The sequence below is a fragment of the Ictalurus punctatus genome, chromosome 6 (assembly GCF_001660625.3).
Source record: "Ictalurus punctatus breed USDA103 chromosome 6, Coco_2.0, whole genome shotgun sequence".
NCBI classification, from domain to species: Eukaryota; Metazoa; Chordata; class Actinopteri; order Siluriformes; family Ictaluridae; genus Ictalurus; species Ictalurus punctatus.
Window position 1 is genome coordinate 9,727,339 of NC_030421.2, and position 19,011 is coordinate 9,746,349.

Sequence of the window (19,011 nt, forward strand, 5' to 3'; positions counted from 1 at the left end):
CAGTGAAAGCATACATTTAGAAACCTTTTTTTTTTGGTCTGGAAATTTGCATTACTATGCATGAACGACACATGAACAGTCAGTGGGAAGCCAAAGACATAAACTTGACTATCATGAAATAAAAGTAACAAATACAGTAGTGCTTGAAAGTTTGTGAACCCCTTTAGAATTTTCTATATTTCTGCATAAATGACCCATCATCAGAGTCCTAAAAGTAGGTAGAGAACCCAATAACCTTTAATATTTATTAAGAGATTAACTACTTTATTGTGCTTTTGCATGTTGATAAGCATTTTTAAAAAAAAAAAATACATTTAGATCTGGTTTATCATGTTATTCTGTAGAATTTCAGCCTTCTTCACTGAAATTTGTTCTTTGACTCAAATGTATGTTAACTGATGTACTATACAGTAAAAGGTACGACACTGGGCACAAACAATTGAAGATATATAACTAACAATTAAGACCAGTATGTTTTGTGCATTACTATGCATACATTTAGGGAAGAGCACAACATAATACATATTACATACACTCCCCATAATACATGTAGAACATAAAAGAAAAATTAATTACACAGAATTTCACAGAAGACACAGATCAATTTTAACAACTACTGTGTTAAATCTTAATATGTTGGGTTTGCGAGGTTATAAAATGGCGAGAATTCCACAGAACTGGCTAAGCTAAAGTGTGCACCACAGAGGTGGATGAGCCAAGTGGCTGTCTAGCTAATTAGTTTTGCAAGTTGGAAAATGTGCTGGGATAAAATACGAGGCATACTTCCTTACACTCGGACATCTTGCTAGCCAGAAATCAATCTCTATTGCTAACATTTGTTCCCTGGGCTAGCAAACTTCTGAAGTTGAACTGAGTACTCACTGACAATGCTAATTTGCATATTGTGTGTGTCTGAATTTAAGCGAAGGGACGCTTGGAACAATTTACACCTCACTTAACTATTTCAACACTGTTGCATTTTTCACTCAACATTATGATATGCACATTCTTTGACAGAGAGGAAAAATCTTTGTTGCAAAAAAAGAAGAATACTTACCAACAACTATTATCCAATGCAAGCGCATCAGCCACATCGGTCCTTGCAGAGCCAGCGTGAAAAAATGGCGGTCACACACTGTGAGCATGGTGTCTGAGCTCGTCTCGCACATGTGTAAGTAGTGCTCCCCAAATTAAACTAGTTTGTGTTGAAATAAATCTCATACATTTTATGTTAGACTAGTTAAATATACATACGTATTACTCCTAATTAGATATGTTTAAATAAAGTGAACAAAAATTAAATGTCATACCTATGAAGGGGAAGGATAAAGTTTTGACTGCATACACTTTGATAGTATTTGGTGGTTTGAATCAAGCCTTTCACAAGCTTCTCACAAGACTTTGGTGTATTTTTGCCCATTCTTCCTGACAAGAACTGGTGTAACTCAATCAGATTAGAGGGCCTCCTTCCTCACATAAATTCTCAATGGGATTCTGGTCAGAGCTTTGTAATAGAGTGCTGCAGGAATTAGTCCTAATTAACATCATAATTTTAGCACTCCCAGTTCCATCCTCCTGAAGTCAATGTTATTTTTTTTTAATGGGTTTATGGTTAAATACCTAATATAAGGTCTGTGCTTAACACCAGCTCAATATATTTTCACGATTTATTCTATGACATACAATACACAAGTAAAACTCCACTTGTGATTTTGTAAAGCTTTTGTGTCTTCGAAAAGGCATTATTTTTGTAAAAAGGAGTTGTTATTACTTACAAGTGGCTAAATGGGACTACAGAGGCTGTTGGGGACATTAAACGTCATCATGCCAAACAGGAAAATTCATCTACTACATCCCCATTGTGTTTATACTCACAAAACGTGCAAACTATTCCAACTCAAACTTTCCAACTTGTGGATTTATCAACTGATAGTATTTTTCAATTCTAGTGCTTAAAAAAAAAAAGATGGAAAGAGTTGTTGGAAGCGTAGTGGCGGTGTTGTTGAAGTCATACGACCATGGTTCGTTTATAGCCTAACTTTAGCCTTTTACTTTTGCTGATTGTATTTAGGCTTGTGAAGATTAAATCTTGATGACCAAAACCTGTACGAATCATAAGTTTTTGTTTGTAACAAAGCTTACTTTCTGCAATAATTAAAAAGCCAATAAAAAAAACCTATTGGATTTTTCTCGGGAGAACCAGGGTGATACTAACTTCCGGTTTGGCCTACAAAAATATGTTGCCACTGCAGTACTGGAAGACTCAGTTGAGATAGTTAAGTTTTAACTAAATCGAGATCCACCTCTGTCAGCCAAAGATAGGAATTAGTGTCTACAGTGGACGCAGGCTCAGCAGGGCAGTTGAAGATTGGAAAAACATCACCAGGGCTTTTTTTTAACACTTGCTTTGATAATTACATAAATTAGCACACTGTATACTGAATGCATAGTGATATATATTGAATGAACATTGTGCAGTTTGTGAGTTGTATGTGGTTAGGGTGGGGCGTGTACAGTAGTTGGGTTCACGAGTTTGCGTTCCTCCGTCCCTAGGCGGCGCTGTGGCAGTTTCACGCTCTGCCCGTACAAAATATTAGCCACAGAAGAAGTGTTTACGCGACTTGGATAGGATAAATCTTACGGATGATAAACTAAAGTAAAGTTGATGGTGTTTAATCAGTACTTCTTCGTGAAGTAGTCAGTGATTTTAAAGGTAAGCGGAAGCAGCTCAAAAACAGATTTGATACTGAATGTAAACTGAATGTTGTTGTGATTGTGTTTGTTTTCGAAAGCATCTTTTAGCGGTTCAGGACAGGTTCATCGGTTTTATCTATCTTGTTTCTGGTTGATACAGTGGAGCAAGTGAGAAACAACAACAAAAACAAATAAACATGTAGAATCACAGACAGACCGATACTCACCTTCCTGTAATCATCATCATCATCATCATCATCATCATCATCATCATCAACAACAACAACAACAACAACAACAGCAACAACAATAGAAACCCTCATAGAACTTGCAATGGTTATAATGGGAATTGCATTGGTTTTAATGCAATCTATAATGGTCCCTGTGGGTATCTACTGATAATTTGTTACCTTCTATTGGTTATATGTTATGTCTGGTGGATACCATTAAGGACCAGTAATGTTTTTAATGGTTAGTTGATGGTTTGTAACGGTATTTGTATTGGAAACCATTAGAATTTCTGTGATGGTTTCTATTGTTTTTTCCCCACAGGGCTGATAAGGATCTTAACTCCCCCTCCATTAGTTTAGCTGAGATTACTAATTGTTCTTCAGTCCTGCCTGCTTAGTGCTTGTGAATTGCCACGAGTGCAGTTTTAAATGTAATCCTTGGGTTTAGTTTTAAAGTTGATCATCAGTGTGAAACACACTGTAAATTAATTTTCATCTGGTTTTTATTTCATCTTTGCTCTACTGTGCTCCTAAATAAATAATAATGATAATAATAATAATAATAATAATAATAATAATGATAATGAGTCTTTATTGGTAATATGTACATTACAGCACAGTGAAATTATTTTCTTCCCATATCCCAGCATGTCAGGAGGTTGATGTCAGAGCCCAGGGTCAGCCATAATATGGTGCCCCTGGAGCAGAGAGGGTTTTCTGATCAGTAACCCGGAGCCTTAACCGTGAAGCCACCACTTCCCCTTATGCCAGGATGATGTGACGTGGAGTTAATGTTACCCCTCTAAAGTGGTCATCTGGTTTATAGTTTTCCTATAACAACACATGCTGAAGTGTTTTATACATCTTATAACACAGCAACCTGCTAAGGATTACAATTGATTAATGAATAAAATGGTCATAGTTTTTACCCATTTATAGTTACATTTAATATTGTGGGATGGCTGTGAAGACAGAAGACTTCCTCCTGGGTGGAAACATGAACACGAGATTAGAATTTCAGTCTTCATTTCCTGATATTTACATCTAGATGTGTTAAACAACCTAGAACATGGCACCTTTTGTTTGTACCTACATATATTTCATGTGATCAGAAATATTGGAACATGTGACTGACAGCTGTTGCCCACGTGTGCCCTGTTAGATTGAGTGCTTAAATATTTATTTGCTTTGAAAATTTATTCTTGGTTTGAGCCTTTAGTTTTGCCTGTGAAGACTGCATTTGTTGTTAAAAAGGATAACCCAAAATAAAGACCAGAGAGATGTCTATGGGAGAAAAGCAAGCCATTTTGAACCTGAGAAAAGATGGAAAATTGATCAGAGACATTGCACAAGCATTGGGCATAGCCAATACAACAATTAGGAATGTCCTGAAAAAGAAAGAAACTAACAACTAACAGTACTGGTAACTAACAGTACTGGTGTACTAACAACCAGACATCAAACAGGTCGGCCAAGGAAAACAATGAGTTGCTGTGAAGAAAAACCCAAAAACAACAGTTAGCGTCATTACCAACAACCTCCACAGGGCAGGGGTGAAGGTATCACAATCCACTGTTCGAAGAAAACTTTGAGAGCAGAAATATAGAGCCATACCACATGAAAGGAACTCAACAGCAGTAAGATTATAAAGCCAGATTGGAATTAACAAAGAAATACAGAGATGAGCCACAAAATTAATGGAACCAAGATTAACGTTTTCCAAAGTGTGGAGAAAGAAAGGATTTGCTCATGATCCAAAACATACAAGCTATTTGAAATCTGTGAAATATTATGGAGGTAGTGGCATGACTCAGGCTTGCATGGTTGCTTCTGGAACAGGCTCACTAATCTTTATTGATGATGCAACTCATGACGGTAGGAGCAGAATGAATTCATAAGTTTACAGGAAAATTTTATCTGCCAATTTAAAGAAAAATGCATTCAGTCTAATTGGGAGGAACTTAATCATGCAGCAAGACAATGATCCAAACCACACTGCCAACTCAAGAAAAGGATGTAAGGTTTTAGACTGGCCAAGTCAATCACTAGACCTTAACCCAATTGAGCAGCATTTCATCTCATGAAGAGGAGACTGAAGGTAGAAACACCCCACACAAACAACAACTGAAAGAAGCTGCCGTACAAGCCTGGAAAAGCATCACAAATGAGGAATACAACACTGTGGTGATGTCAGTGGGTCACTGGCTTGATGCAGTTATCACAAACAAATTAATTTGGTTGCATATTTATGTTATTCATTTACCTTAAGACTATCTCTTCTACGGATCAAGTGCACTTTAAAATTCTTAATGAACACTAATCTAACTTGAATTATAGTGCAATAGAAAAAATCTCACCATAAAGCAGCATCAGAATCCACAACCACTGCTTCAACCTTGCCTATTTTTTCATGTGTATTAGAATTGTCTTGGGTTACTTGTTTTACTTTTATTATTATTATTTGCTATTATTATTATTTACTATTATTATTATTCCACAGGGTTTATCATGGAGTCTGAGTTGCTGATTGACTGGGATGCAGAACGGGTGGAGTTAAAGGCAGAGTTATCCAGGCTGGAGGAAGAGCTGGCAGAGAGTCGAGCAGAGACAGAGGAACTTCGATCTCGATCGAATGTGCTAACTGAACGGGTCGGACAAGAGATATTTATTCAATCAGTCACTCACTCACTCACACAGTCAGTCTCTCACTCAGTCAGTTAGTCAATCAGTAGTTACTCACTCATTTACTCAATCACTCAGTCACTAACTCAGTCACTTAATCCCTCACTCAGTCAGTATCTCTGAGTCAGTAAGTCATTTACTCACTTGCTCAGTTACTCGTTCGCTCAGTCTGTCACTCACATGCTCACTCAGTAGCTCAGTCAGCCAGTCACTTATTCACTCAGTCATTCAGTCACTCACTCACTCACTCACTCACTCACTGAGAGTCGAGCTGAGACAGAAGAACTTCTCTATCGCTATCGAATGTGCAGACTGAACGGGTCAGAAAAGAGAGATTTATTCATTCAGTCACTCGCTCCGTGAGTCAGTCAGTCACTCACATTCACTCTTATTCATTCACCACTCATTCACTCACTCACTCTCTTACTCACTCAGTCACTTATTGAGTCAATCTGTCAGTCAGTCACTCTCTCAATCATTCTCTCAGTCAGTCAGTCAGTCAGTCACACTCTCAATCACTTAGTCACTTTCTCAGTCACTCTCTCTCACTCACTCGGTCAGTCAGTCAGTTAGTTAGTTACACTCTTACACACTCAGGCACTTTCTCAGTCTGTCTCTCACTCACTCAGTCAGTGACTTAGTCGGTCAGTCACTCAGTCACTCAGTCAGTCACTCGCTCACTCTGCAAGTATCTTACTTGCTCAGTCAGTCACTTACACACTTACACACGCACTTACTCAGTACCTCAGTTAGTCAGTCACTCCGTTAACTCAGCAAGTCAGTCAGTCACTCGCTTACCGAGTCAGTTTCTCAGTCAGTTACTTATTCACACACTCACTCACTCGCTCAGTCACTCACTCACTCACTCGCTCGCTCACATAGTCACTTGCTCGCTCAGACACTTGCTTTGTCACTCACTCACTCGCTCAGTCAGTGGCTCGCTCGCCCATTCACTTGCTCGCTCGCTCACTCACTCGCTCGCTCACATACTCACTTGCTCGCTCAGACACTCGCTTGCTCAGTCACGTGCTCGCTCAGACACTCAATCGCTCAGTCATTCGCTCAGTCATTCCTTCAGCTAAGCAGCATAGTGCACGAATAAATAAAAAATCCAAATGTGGCAATTACTTAGGACATAAAAGTAAATGATTAAACAGTTCAACATGCAATCACTAGAATTATGGCCATGCCATGAAATAAGAAATTAAGTGGAAGATCGGTCAGTAGTGTTTTTTATTATCTATTCTAACCTAATGATAAAGTAGGCAGTGTAGTTACTTTAACTACAAGATTTTGTGTGTGTGTGTGTGTGTTGTATACAGTTGTCTCAGACAGTAGACTCATCCATATCTCTTCGTTGGGAAAGTGAGCAGAGAGAGTGGAGAAAGAAATTGACAGAGGGAAAAGAGCGAGAATCAAGACAGGCACTACTCATCCAGAAACTGCAGCAGAAGGTGAGAATACACGCACTTACACAACAAGCAATTATTTTTTTTTATCAGATACATTAGTAAATGTTTCAGAGAATAAATGTTATTTTGTCTTACTTTACTCTCCTTAATATTTTTACTTGTTTTTCACTATTGTATAAAAACTGTAGTTTATTTTATGCTTTTCAAACAAATGGCATTTAAAGAGAGAAGTACGATACATATTTCATTACATATTACATATGTACAATATTACATATTACATATTGACTATGATGTTTACGTGTTGACGCATTCAATACTTATTTCCCCCACTGTGTGTGTGTATATGTGTGTGTATGTATGTGTGTGTATATATATATATATATATATATATATATATATATATATATATATATATATATATATATATATATATATATATATATATATACAGTATCTCACAAAAGTGAATACATCCCTCACATTTTTGTAAATATTTGATTATAACTTAATGTGACAACACTGAAGAAATGACACTTTGCTACAATGTAAAGTAGTGAGTGTACAGCTTGTATAACAGTGTACATTTGCTGTCCCCTCAAAATAACTCAACACACATCCATTAATGTCTAAACCGCTGGCAACAAAAGTGAGTACACCCCTAAGTGAAACTGTCCAAATTGGGCCCAAAGAGTCAATATTTTGTGTGGCCACCATTATTTTCCAGCACTGCCTTAACCCTGTTGGGCATGGAGTTCACCAGAGCTTCACAGGTTGCCACTGGAGTCCTCTTCCACTCCTCCAGGACGACATCACGGAGCTGGTGGATGTTAGAGACCTTGTGCTCCTCCACCTTCTGTTTGAGGATGCCCCACAGATGCTCAATAGGGTTTAGGTCTAGAGACATGCTTGGCCAGTCCATCACCTTCGCCCTCAGCTTCTTTAGCAAGGCAGTGGTCATCTTGGAGGTGTGTTTGGGGTCGTTATCATCTGGAATACTGCATACTGATCATGCTCTGCTCAATATATCACAGTACATGTTGGCATTCATGGTTCCCTCAGTGAACTGTAGCTCCCCAGTGCCGGCAGCACTCATGCAGCCCCAGACCATGACACTCCCACCACCATGCTTGACTGTAGGCAAGACACACTTGTCTTTGTACTCCTCACCTGGTTGCCGTCACACACGCTTGACACCATTTGAGCCAAATAAGTTTATCTTGGTCTCATCAGACGACAGGACATGGTTCCAGTAATACGTGTCCTTAGGCTACTTGTCTTCAGCAAACTGTTTGCAGGCTTTCTTGTGCATCATCTTTAGAAGAGTCTTCCTTCTGGGACGACAGCCATGCAGACCAATTTGATGCAGTGTGTGGCGTATGGTCTGAGCACTGACGGGCTGACTAATTGGGGATGGAAAATGACTAATTGCGCCCAATTTGGACATTTTCACTTAGGGGTGTACTCACTTTTGTTGCCAGTGGTTTAGACATTAATGGCTGTGTGTTGAGTTATTTTGAGGGTACAGCAAATGTACACTGTTTTACAAGCTGTACACTCACTACTTTACATTGTAGCAAAGTGTCATTTTTTCAGTATTGTCACATGAAAAGGTATAATCAAATATTTACAAAAATGTGAGGGGTGTACTCACTTTTGTGAGATACTGTGTGTGTGTGTATATATATATATATATATATATATATATATATATATATATATATATATATATATATATATATATATATATATATATATATATATATATATATATATATATATATATATATATATATATATATATATATATATGTATATATATATATATATAATGTATGTATGTATATATGTATGTATGTATGTAAATTACACACACACGGTGGGGAAAATAAGTATTGAACACGCCAACATTTGTTTCAGTAGATATATTTCCAATGAAGCCATTCATATTAAATTTTCACCAGACTTTGGTATTAACTCAAGAAATCCACATATATAAAGAAATCCAAACATTAAAATCCATGAATGAAGTTATGTGTAATTAAGCGGAATGACACAGGAAAAAAGTATTGAACACGCTAACTGAAATTTATTTAATATTTAGTGGAGAAGCCTTTGTTTGTAATGACAGCTTCAAGACGCTTCCTGTATGAAGAAATTAATTGGTCGCAGTATTCAGGTGTGATTTTGGCCAGGTGTGTCTTCTCCATTAAGTATTAAATAAATTCTAGTTAGCGTGTTCAATCTTTTTTCTGTATCATTCCACTTTATTACACATAACTTCATTTATGGATTTTACAGCTTGTTACCTGTATAAAAGACACCTGTCCACAGAAGCAATCAATCAATCAGATTCCAAACTCTCCACCATGGCCAAGACCAAAGAGCTCTCCAAGGATGTCAGGGACAAGATTGTAGACCTACACAAGTCTAGAATGGGCTACAAGACCATTGCCAAGCAGCTTGGTGAGAAGGTGACAACAGTTGGTGCATTCGCAAATGGAAGAACCACAAAAGAACTGTCAATCTCCCTCGGCCTGGGGCTCCATGCAAGATCTCACCTCGTGGAGTTGCAACGATCATGAGAACAGTGAGGAATCAGCCCAGAACTACACAGGAGGATCTTGTCAATGATCTCAAGACAGCTGGGACCATAGTCACCAAGAAAACAATTGGTAACACACTACGCCGTGAAGGACTGAAATCCTGCAGCGCCCGCAAGTCCGCTGCTCAAGAAAGCACATATACATGCCCGTCTGAAGTTTGCCAATGAACATCTGAATGATTCAGAGGACAACTGGGTGGAAGTGTTGTGGTCAGATGAGACCAAAATGGAGCTCTTTGGCATCAACTCAACTCGCCGTGTTTGGAAGATGAGGACTGCTGCCTATGACCCCAAGAACACCATCCCCACCGTCAAACATAGAGGTCGAAACATTATGCTTTGGGGGTGTTTTTCTGCTAAGGGGACAGGACAACTTCACCGCATCAAAGGGACGATGGACGGGGCTATGTACCGTCAAATCTTGGGTGAGAACCTCCTTCCCTCAGCCAGGGCATTGAAAATGGGTCGTGGATGGGTATTCCAGCATGACATTGACCAAAAACACACGGCCAAGGCAACAAAGGAGTGGCTCAAGAAGAAGCACATTAAGGTCCTGGAGTGGCCTAGCCAGTCTCCAGACCTTAATCCCATAGAAAATCTGTGGAGGGAGCTGAAGGTTCGAGTTGCCAAACGTCAGCCTCGAAACCTTAATGACTTGGAGAAGATCTGCAAAGAGGAGTGGGACAAAATCCCTCCTGAGATGTGTGCAAACCTGGTGGCCAACTACAAGAAACGTCTGACCTCTGTGATTGCCAACAAGGGTTTTGCCACCAAGTACTAAGTCATGTTTTGCAGAGGGGTCAAATACTTATTTCCCTCATTAAAATGCAAATCAATTTATAACATTTTTGACATGCGTTTTTTTGGATTTTCTTGTTGTTATTCTGTCTCTCACTGTTCAAATAAATCTACTATTAAAATTATAGACTGATCATTTCTTTGTCAGTGGGCAAATGTACAAAATCAGCAGGGGATCAAATACTTTTTTCCCTTACTGTATGTATGTATGTGTGTGTATATATATATATATATATATATATATATATATATATATATATATATATATATATATATATTTTTTTTATATATATATATATATATATATATATATATATATATATATATATATATATATATATATATATATATATATATATTTATTTATTTATTTACATATATATATAATATATATATAAAAATAAATTATAATTGTTATATGATTATTCTAATTAGGTTACTTGTAATTTTAAGTAGATCAAATTCATCAACTAAAGATGACAAGAAGATATGCCTTTTCTTTTTTCTTTTTGTTTGGTGTGTGTTTGTGTGTGTGCTAGGTGATGGAGTACAGGTGTCGCTGTGAACATCTGCAGCAGCACATGATGACCAAGGAGAGAGAAATGAGAGTCCGAGAGGTAGCTGTATCTTACTTCTTCTTTCCACTGTGTGCTAAATAAAAGGATGTTTAAAGCCTCAGTCTCAATGTACTTTTGTAGAGAATTTTGCAAGATGAGCGCGGCGATAATCTGGAGACCACCCTCATCAGGCTGGAGGAGGAGCAGCAAAGGTCCTAAATTAAATGCTACATTATTACAGACATTTATTGAAAGAACAAGTGAATGAATAATTAACAGTACATGATGGGATGTATGTAGTGATCTTTACTTAAATTCCCTTCCTACAAAGCAATTTACCACCTTTCTAAAATTTCACCCTGTGCAGGAGTGTAACACTGGTCGAAGTCAATGCACTCTTGCGCAGTCAGCTCAGCCAATCAGCAGAAGCAAACCAAGCACTGCAGGATGACTTGAAGAATCTGACTGCTGATTGGTCCAAAGCAGTGGAGCAAGCAGGGCAAAAAGAAATAGATTGGAACAAAGAGAAAGAGGTCAGCAGTAATGAGTAATAGCTCTGAAATTGGTTTAGTTGGGATTATATGTCAGAAATGTGAATGAAATTACTCAGGGTAAATGTAGTTTGCAAGTTATTTATAAATAAAAAGGTGTTATTGCATTAAATATTCACCTTGTTTGTGTAAAACCCCTAAATTAGTTCTGGCGCCATCAGAAGTCCATAATTACTGTAGTGGAATGTTGAATTTGTCACCTGTGTGCAGGTAAATGTCACATGATCTCAATACAAATACTCTCAAAGATTTGGAAAAGCACTAGTCAGAGTTTGGTTATTAAAAATAAAAAAATAAAAAAATCCCAAATTTTGAATATATAATTCAGCATCATTAAATTTATTATTTAAAAAAAAAAAAAAAAACTGAATAGAATGCAACTCTGCCTAGAGTAGTCCATCTACCAACTTCCAGAGACTGGGTAAAGTGGAGATTAGTCGGAGAAGCAACCAATTAGTTTAACTGCAAATACAAATGCTGTGAAATAGATATACAGATATGAAATGTAAGCATTTTTCATATACATAAGAATTATTTAGCTCATTTTAACTAAGCATGCTGGAGTAATAAGCCAAGTTTGTGTGAATGTTTGAAGAATGTATGTTTGTGTGTTGCAGATTTTCTCTGGGTATTTAGAAGCAGAGGGCTCAAGGTTAATGTCGCTCTGGAGCAGAGTCGTAGCTCTCAGACGACAGTGTCATGCGGTCAAAGTTGCAACAGACAAGTGAGGGCAATTATTTTCACTCTGAATAGAATTGTGTGCTTTAGTTCTTTAGCAGGTATGTGTTTTAGTGAGTGTGAGTGTGTTCTGTCAATCTGGATGACCTTTGTGTGATAGTTAATAAATCATAAAAAATCATTATATTTATTGAATCAAGATTGGATTTGTTTGCTGGTACAGCTTGAACTCATGAGGTAGGTGAATTATTTAAGTGTGTGTTTTATTTGTATTATTTTAAATGTCTGTTTATCTATTTATTTTAAATGTTTTATTTATTTTAACAAAATGTCTTAAAGTGCAGACATGACAATTCATTTTAACATAATTTTAACATGCACAAAAAGCACAGTTTTCTCTCAGGGTAAGTGGACATATCTCTCAATGTATGTCTGACTTAGCTAACATTAGACAGATATATAGGTAATCTCATTTAACTTTATTTAGTAATGATGCCACTGAAAAATGTCAGTCAGACATAGTCAAAAAACAAAAACATTTTTGGTGAAAGAGGCACTTTCTTGGCCTAAAGAGAAAAAAAACACAAACATGTCAGATCTAATACTTTACATATAATATTAATGATTATTTGAAAGTGTTTGTAGAACCCCAGTGTGTTCGGGCCAGAACAGGGGCACCCCAGTAGGTAGTACCGGAGGGCTAGGATGCCCACTTGATGGCTAGACACTCCTTCTCTATCGCGCTGTACTTACTCTCTCTTACCGAGAGCTTGCAGCTGATGTACAGCTCCCCCTCCACCATGTGGGACAAAACGGCCCCCTGAATGATGTGACCAAAATGTAGAGAAAACCGGTTTTACCTGGCAGATTTGTGACATGCCACACCACCCGCAAAAATCCCCATGAATGCCTGCCTATAGAAATGGGCCATGAGATAGTGTAGTGTTTTATCCTGCCCTAAATGCCCAGCCATGGCATGATGGGATCATGATGAGCCTCATGGAACAGGAGTTCCCTACATCTCTTCAGTACCAAAAGCTGGGTAATCTCTTCCTTGGTTTTTGTGTCTTACGTCGATATAACCTATCCATTATAACTGAAAAACATTGGGCTGGATCTGTTGACCATCAATTACTCTCACTTGGTCACAGGCGTACTTCAGGGTCTCATCTCGTAGCTCCCTGAGGGAAATTCCTACAAAGGGAGGAGGGGCGGGGCCCTCTGTGTCCCCCTGACGTGGAGTTGATGTTGATGGCCCCAGAACTGTCTCCCCAGCCAATGCTGTGCACATTCCACACCATGCCTCACTCCTGCAGGACCCATCCACAAACATTTCTCTTACTAATGCATGAAACCCTGGCCAGTTTGTACCAAGAATTAGTGGATGATGGGTGATGCGAGGACTAACCACAGCCTCCATTTTGTGCCTTTGACCCTTGGAATTTAATGATGACTGGCACCAGCAGATTCTCATGATCAACCCCGTGCACACACCTCACCTTCACAAATTGTGCATTTCCCAATGCGCCGCATCGAATCAGGGTTTGATGGGCAGTGGTCTGATTACACCTTGAGTCTACCAAGGCTGACTGATGTGTACTCCCTTGTATACACACGGTGGTAAACACACAGTATGTTTCTGAAAAGAAAAAGTTTGAAAACTATCAATTTTACTTGTCTCTCAACGCCCTGTTATTATACATTCAAAAATAATTTATTTCTAAATTCCCATTTGCTGTTGTATTGTTTTTGTGTATCATATTAATTTAGCTGACTTTGAATGAAAATGAGCTTCTTACAATGTAAATGTTAGTCATAATGTGTAGGGAATGTTCTAGCAAATCTGTTGTTTCTAAATGTTTTGGATGATTTGTTTCTGTGTTCCAGAGACTTATGGGAACTGAGAGCAGAGTTTACTCGCCTGTCATCCACTTTTCTCTCTTTAAATGTTCTTCCTGCTCTCTCTTCAAATCATTCTCCTCCTTCTCCTCCTCCTCTCTCCTACACTTCTGGACCGATGACTCTGGCAGAGTTAGATCATGATGTGAACATGGAGAAGCTCAAAAGCAGGTCATTATATATAATTCTATATAATTTACATACAATTTATAAATTATTTATGAAAGTCATTGGCATTTACTGAATGCGTTGCTTTCCCCGTAGTGATTTAAAGCTGAATCGGTTTCCCTTTGCTGATTTAAGACTAAATTGGCTTGTATTAATTTAGAAGTAATTTAGTATCTCTTACTATCAGTAGCAAATTCATTTCTTGTGGCACTTCAGAATCTCTTCAGGTTTGCTGCTTTGATTCAGAAGTGAATCACTGTGTGCCTGTTAATAGAAATTCAGTAGAGTTGATTTAGCTCTTGCTCATTTGAAAGCTGACCAGAGTGTATTAACACTGTGATTCACTGTTTCCAGGATTGATGAATTGACAGCTATTATAAAGTCTCAGGTGCTGGAGAGACAGAGGCAGGATGAGGCAATGAGGAGCAGCAACAAAAAAGAACGAGAGCTCCAGCAGGGGAAATACAGAGAAATGGAGAGAAAATTAGAATCAGTTACACAGGCCATTAGAAAACTGGTGAGTTGTCATCATGATTTATAATCATTCTCACAGATGTATAGTTAATTCATTAGTTATTGTGAACTGGGGGGAAAAAAGTACACCCTACTTCAATTCTATATTTTTATTTATCAGGACAGTTGTGTATTTATTTGTCTATAAACAGACAGATAATCTCAGGTAACAACAAAAACACAACAGATTTCAATGTGTTTATTTTTTCCAAAAAGTAAACCAACATTCAGAAACCAGGTGGGGAAAAAAAGGACACTCTATAATTCAGTAACATGCACCAGTAACTGGAATGCAAGTATGGAAGTAAATGCTTTCTGTAGTGGTTTTTTTCTTTCTTTCTGTCTTTTTTTTTTTTTTTTTTTTTAAAGTTTGTCTCATATGATTTTTTACAACTCTTCTTTACAACATTGCTTCATTTCATTGATGTTTGAGGGCATTCGTTTATGCACAGCTCTCTTAGGATCCTGCCACAGCATCTCAGTGGTGGTTGAGGTTTGGACTTTGACTTGGTCATTCCAGCACCTTGATTTTTTTTTCTTCTTTAGCCATTCAGATGTTGATTTGCTAGTGTGATTAGGATTATTGTCCTGTTGCATGGCCCTGATTTCGACCCAGCTTAAGCTACTGGGCAGACGGCCTCACATTTGTCTCAAGAATATTCTAGCATAAAATGGATTTCATTGTTGTCTCAATGACTGCAAGTTTCCCAGGTCCTGTGGCTGCAATACACACCAAAATCTTCACCCCTCTACCACCATGCTTGACAGCTGGTATGAGGTGTTTGTGGTAATTTTGGTTTTGCATTGGCTTTTGTTTATTATTAAATTCTTTTTTTTTTTTTTTTACTTTGTAACTTTGGCTAGTTACAAGTAAATTTGTTGCTGAATTTATTTATTTATTCAAATATACAGATTTTAGACTCACTGAGGTAGAGAATTGCAAGTTACTTGCAGATGAGCATTTCGAAACTTTGTCGTGCATTATTTCAGTAGTAATGACTCTGATAGTTTAGTGAGCTTGTATTTACTACGGTAGTATGTAGTTTTGAACACAGCCGATATATTGACAGCTGGTCATTGATTAATATTACGGAAGCATTATAGTACAGTACAGAAGTACAGCACATACCGTACATACTCTAGTTAGCTAGCTAAAATATATTAAAGAAAATAAAAGTATTGTTACACAACTGGTCAGTCTGTTATCAGACTGTAATTTGTTCTCTAGCTTATCAAAAGTGTGGCATGAATCCAACAGTGAAGAGAGAGACAGATCAGGCAAACAGAGAGCGGAACTTACTTTTGCCTGCTATAACTGAGTTTGAAATATAGAAATACATAGAACCTCAAAAAAACAATTCTCCTATGCTATAATCTCAGACTATTTTACTCTCTCTCTCTCTCTCTCTCTCTCTCTCTCTCTCTCTCTCTCTCTCTCTCTCCTGATTGGCTGCTGGCTCCTTCCAGTGACCATGAAGTCGGTCTGTCTTTCATGCCTGAAGTCTGGGTGTGATGACTTTTGATGTATTTAACTTGGCATGTGATGTATGTGTACAGTTTCCTGCCAATTCTGACCTGACACAGTACTGCAATACTATTAGGGCATTTTCAAAGCGATACACAGCAGCATAGGAGCATCACGTTAAGAGGGTTCATTAATCTTTTTCTTATATTTTTGCAAAAAAAAGTACACAATGAAGCTTTAATAAAAATGTGTTTCTATTTCTCACTAATGTTAAAGATTTTGAAACAAAATTTTAAGACATAATGTTATTGAAACAACTTATTCATCTTTTGAAATGTAAACACTTTTATTTACAGTAACAAAAAAGTAACAGTATCTACATTTGTTTAGAACCTAAACAATAATCAACATTAGTAATTAAACACAACATTTTCACCAATGTACAGTACAGGGTTCTGGGTTCTCAGAGGTCAGATGGACACAAAAGAGTTTTTCCTGATCCTGGTGTGTTCGGTGATGATCTCCACTCTGTCCTGTGGGTTATTGCTGAGGCTGAGAGTGCCATCCAGTGGGGACACCAAGAACTGCAGGTTAGTAATCAGAATTTATTAACCAAAAATGTATTTTTATAGTTCGTGTTTCTACATAAATTCTGGATTTGTGCATAAGTGAGGTAAAACAGATAATAGACTATATGTACATAGCAATGCTATAATGAGTATATAGTTCAGGCTCTCATGTTGTCTTTAGCAAAGCACTAGTTACATCATCTTATTGCTCTTCTTCAGTCTATTGTCACATTGTTAATTTACAGACAGGCATCCTTTGACAACTTTTTGGAAATTCCTTTAATGTTGATCATTTTTTAAAAAATGATTTGTAATTTTCTCTTTCCAATTTAATGCCAATTTCTTTAATAGGTCATATTAATGTACCCAGGAGTTCTATATGATGTTTCTTTTTTCACAAGCTTGTACTACCCCTGAAATGATACTTCAGCAAATGCACAACACAAAAATACCTATTCACACACATACTATGTATGATTAAGACCACGATCCAAGTATGACTTAGAGTTGTGATTGGACAGTGACTGGTTTAGCCATTTTATTTTGATGATGAAATGCATTCAAACTCAATTTTTCAATTATAGGTAAGAGACAGCTTTATTTCAGCTTTTATTTATTATATCAGATTTTTCAGTGGGTCAATGGTTTACATACACTTTGTATTTGGTATCATTGACTTGACTAATAATTGCTTAACTTGAATCAAATGGTCAGGGTAACCTTTTACAAGTTTCTCACAGTACTTTCCTGTAATTTTTGCCCATTCCTTCTGTCAGAACTGGTGTAACTTGGTCAGGTTTCCTGGTTCAGGGCAGCATAAATATAAATATGCACTACAAAGTGCCTTATATGCTTCCCACATTGTATGGTATGTTATGCTACATTGCCATGATATCTAGTGATGTTTATGGCTGATTATAATATATTAACAGACCTGCCAACCATTACAAATTTTTATATAGGCAGCGCTCTACAGTGCGACCATTTCACTGGCATTTGCGACTGAAAAGTACTTTGTGCGACTGTGAAAAAATATTTAGGCGCAAGTGCAAGTGACCTGTTCGGAGTTGTATAATACAACCGGAATAAAAACTACAACTCCAAAATACATCTTCACCGCTCAACAGTTACTTACACACTGCTTTTAATCATCTCAGTCAACCGAACAAGTGTGTAAATACCTCAGAGAAGCCATTATGATGACAAGTAACTCTGTACATCATCTGCTTCTCTCAACTCTCCGATCTTACACACCGCCATCTTTTATTGATCCTGCAAAATGACCTGCACCTGTGACTGTGACATGCTTGTGTAGCCGCAGTGAGTAAATTAATAATAATGCTAACGCTACAAGGTGGGTTTGAATTCAAACTACTTCAATAAATAATTCCTCACCAATCACAATCAAGAGTAGCAACTGTTCAGTCTTTAAACATACAGTACGCTGTCTCTCTCCCTTCACTCCCTTCATCAACTCTAATAGACAGCGCATTCACTTCATTTAAGCTCACGGTTGCAAGATATCACTAGAAAAGTCAACTCCGGTTTTCATGTTTTGATTTAATACCCCAAAAAACACAATATTATCAGCAGACATGGCAACACTGTACTGGGGGACCGATCTAAAAGGAACAACTGATAAACAAACAAACTAATAAAATGTAAAGACAGAAAATGTGATTAGTTATAAATAAATCATTTAATATAAAAATTAGCTATTATAATAACTTTGTAAAATATAAATAAAATGAGAAATGAAATAATGTTTTATTACTATGGGTTGCATTCAATATCACTTTGACATTAAGCTTAGTAAGCTATTTCCTTAGAAGGCTATTGGCCTTTTGCATAATATGGATCATCCTTGTGTTAGTCTACTTTTTAATTAGAACCCTTTATTGTTTAAGATATTTAAAAATAAATATTTTATGCCTGTTTATTTATAAATTAACCAACAGTATTTCTCATTGCTATTATTTTAATTCAATTAACAGTGACCATGAGCAGAGAGCTTACATTTAACTGTTTATGACAGACCTCCTGATCAAAGCTTAAACAAAAAAAAAAGGGATTGGTATCTGACTTCAAAGACTGTACATTGATGTTTATTGTATTTGTTTACAAGGTGGAACAGGTTAACGGTTGTTGTTTTTTGCATACAGCTTGTAAAATTAACTGAAAATATAAAAT

The 19,011-nt window shown here is 37.2% G+C and overlaps 1 protein-coding gene across 2 annotated transcripts in view; it reads left to right on the top strand.

Moving 5' to 3' along the window:
• The first annotated feature begins 2,568 nt into the window (after positions 1-2,568).
• si:dkey-230p4.1 (centrosome-associated protein CEP250) overlaps positions 2,569-19,011 on the top strand; it is a 58,991-nt gene continuing 42,548 nt past the window's right edge. For both annotated transcript variants that reach the window (XR_001813965.3, XM_017480025.3), the window contains exons 1-10: positions 2,569-2,713; positions 5,425-5,573; positions 6,929-7,060; positions 10,961-11,038; positions 11,120-11,190; positions 11,346-11,511; positions 12,147-12,253; positions 14,095-14,277; positions 14,629-14,791; positions 16,699-16,842. Coding sequence is in view for 1 of the 2 variants with exons in the window: in XM_017480025.3 (XP_017335514.1) it covers positions 5,433-5,573; positions 6,929-7,060; positions 10,961-11,038; positions 11,120-11,190; positions 11,346-11,511; positions 12,147-12,253; positions 14,095-14,277; positions 14,629-14,791; positions 16,699-16,842 (1,185 nt within the window). In the remaining variant the exon portion in view is untranslated. The remainder of the gene's footprint in view (positions 2,714-5,424; positions 5,574-6,928; positions 7,061-10,960; positions 11,039-11,119; positions 11,191-11,345; positions 11,512-12,146; positions 12,254-14,094; positions 14,278-14,628; positions 14,792-16,698; positions 16,843-19,011) is intronic.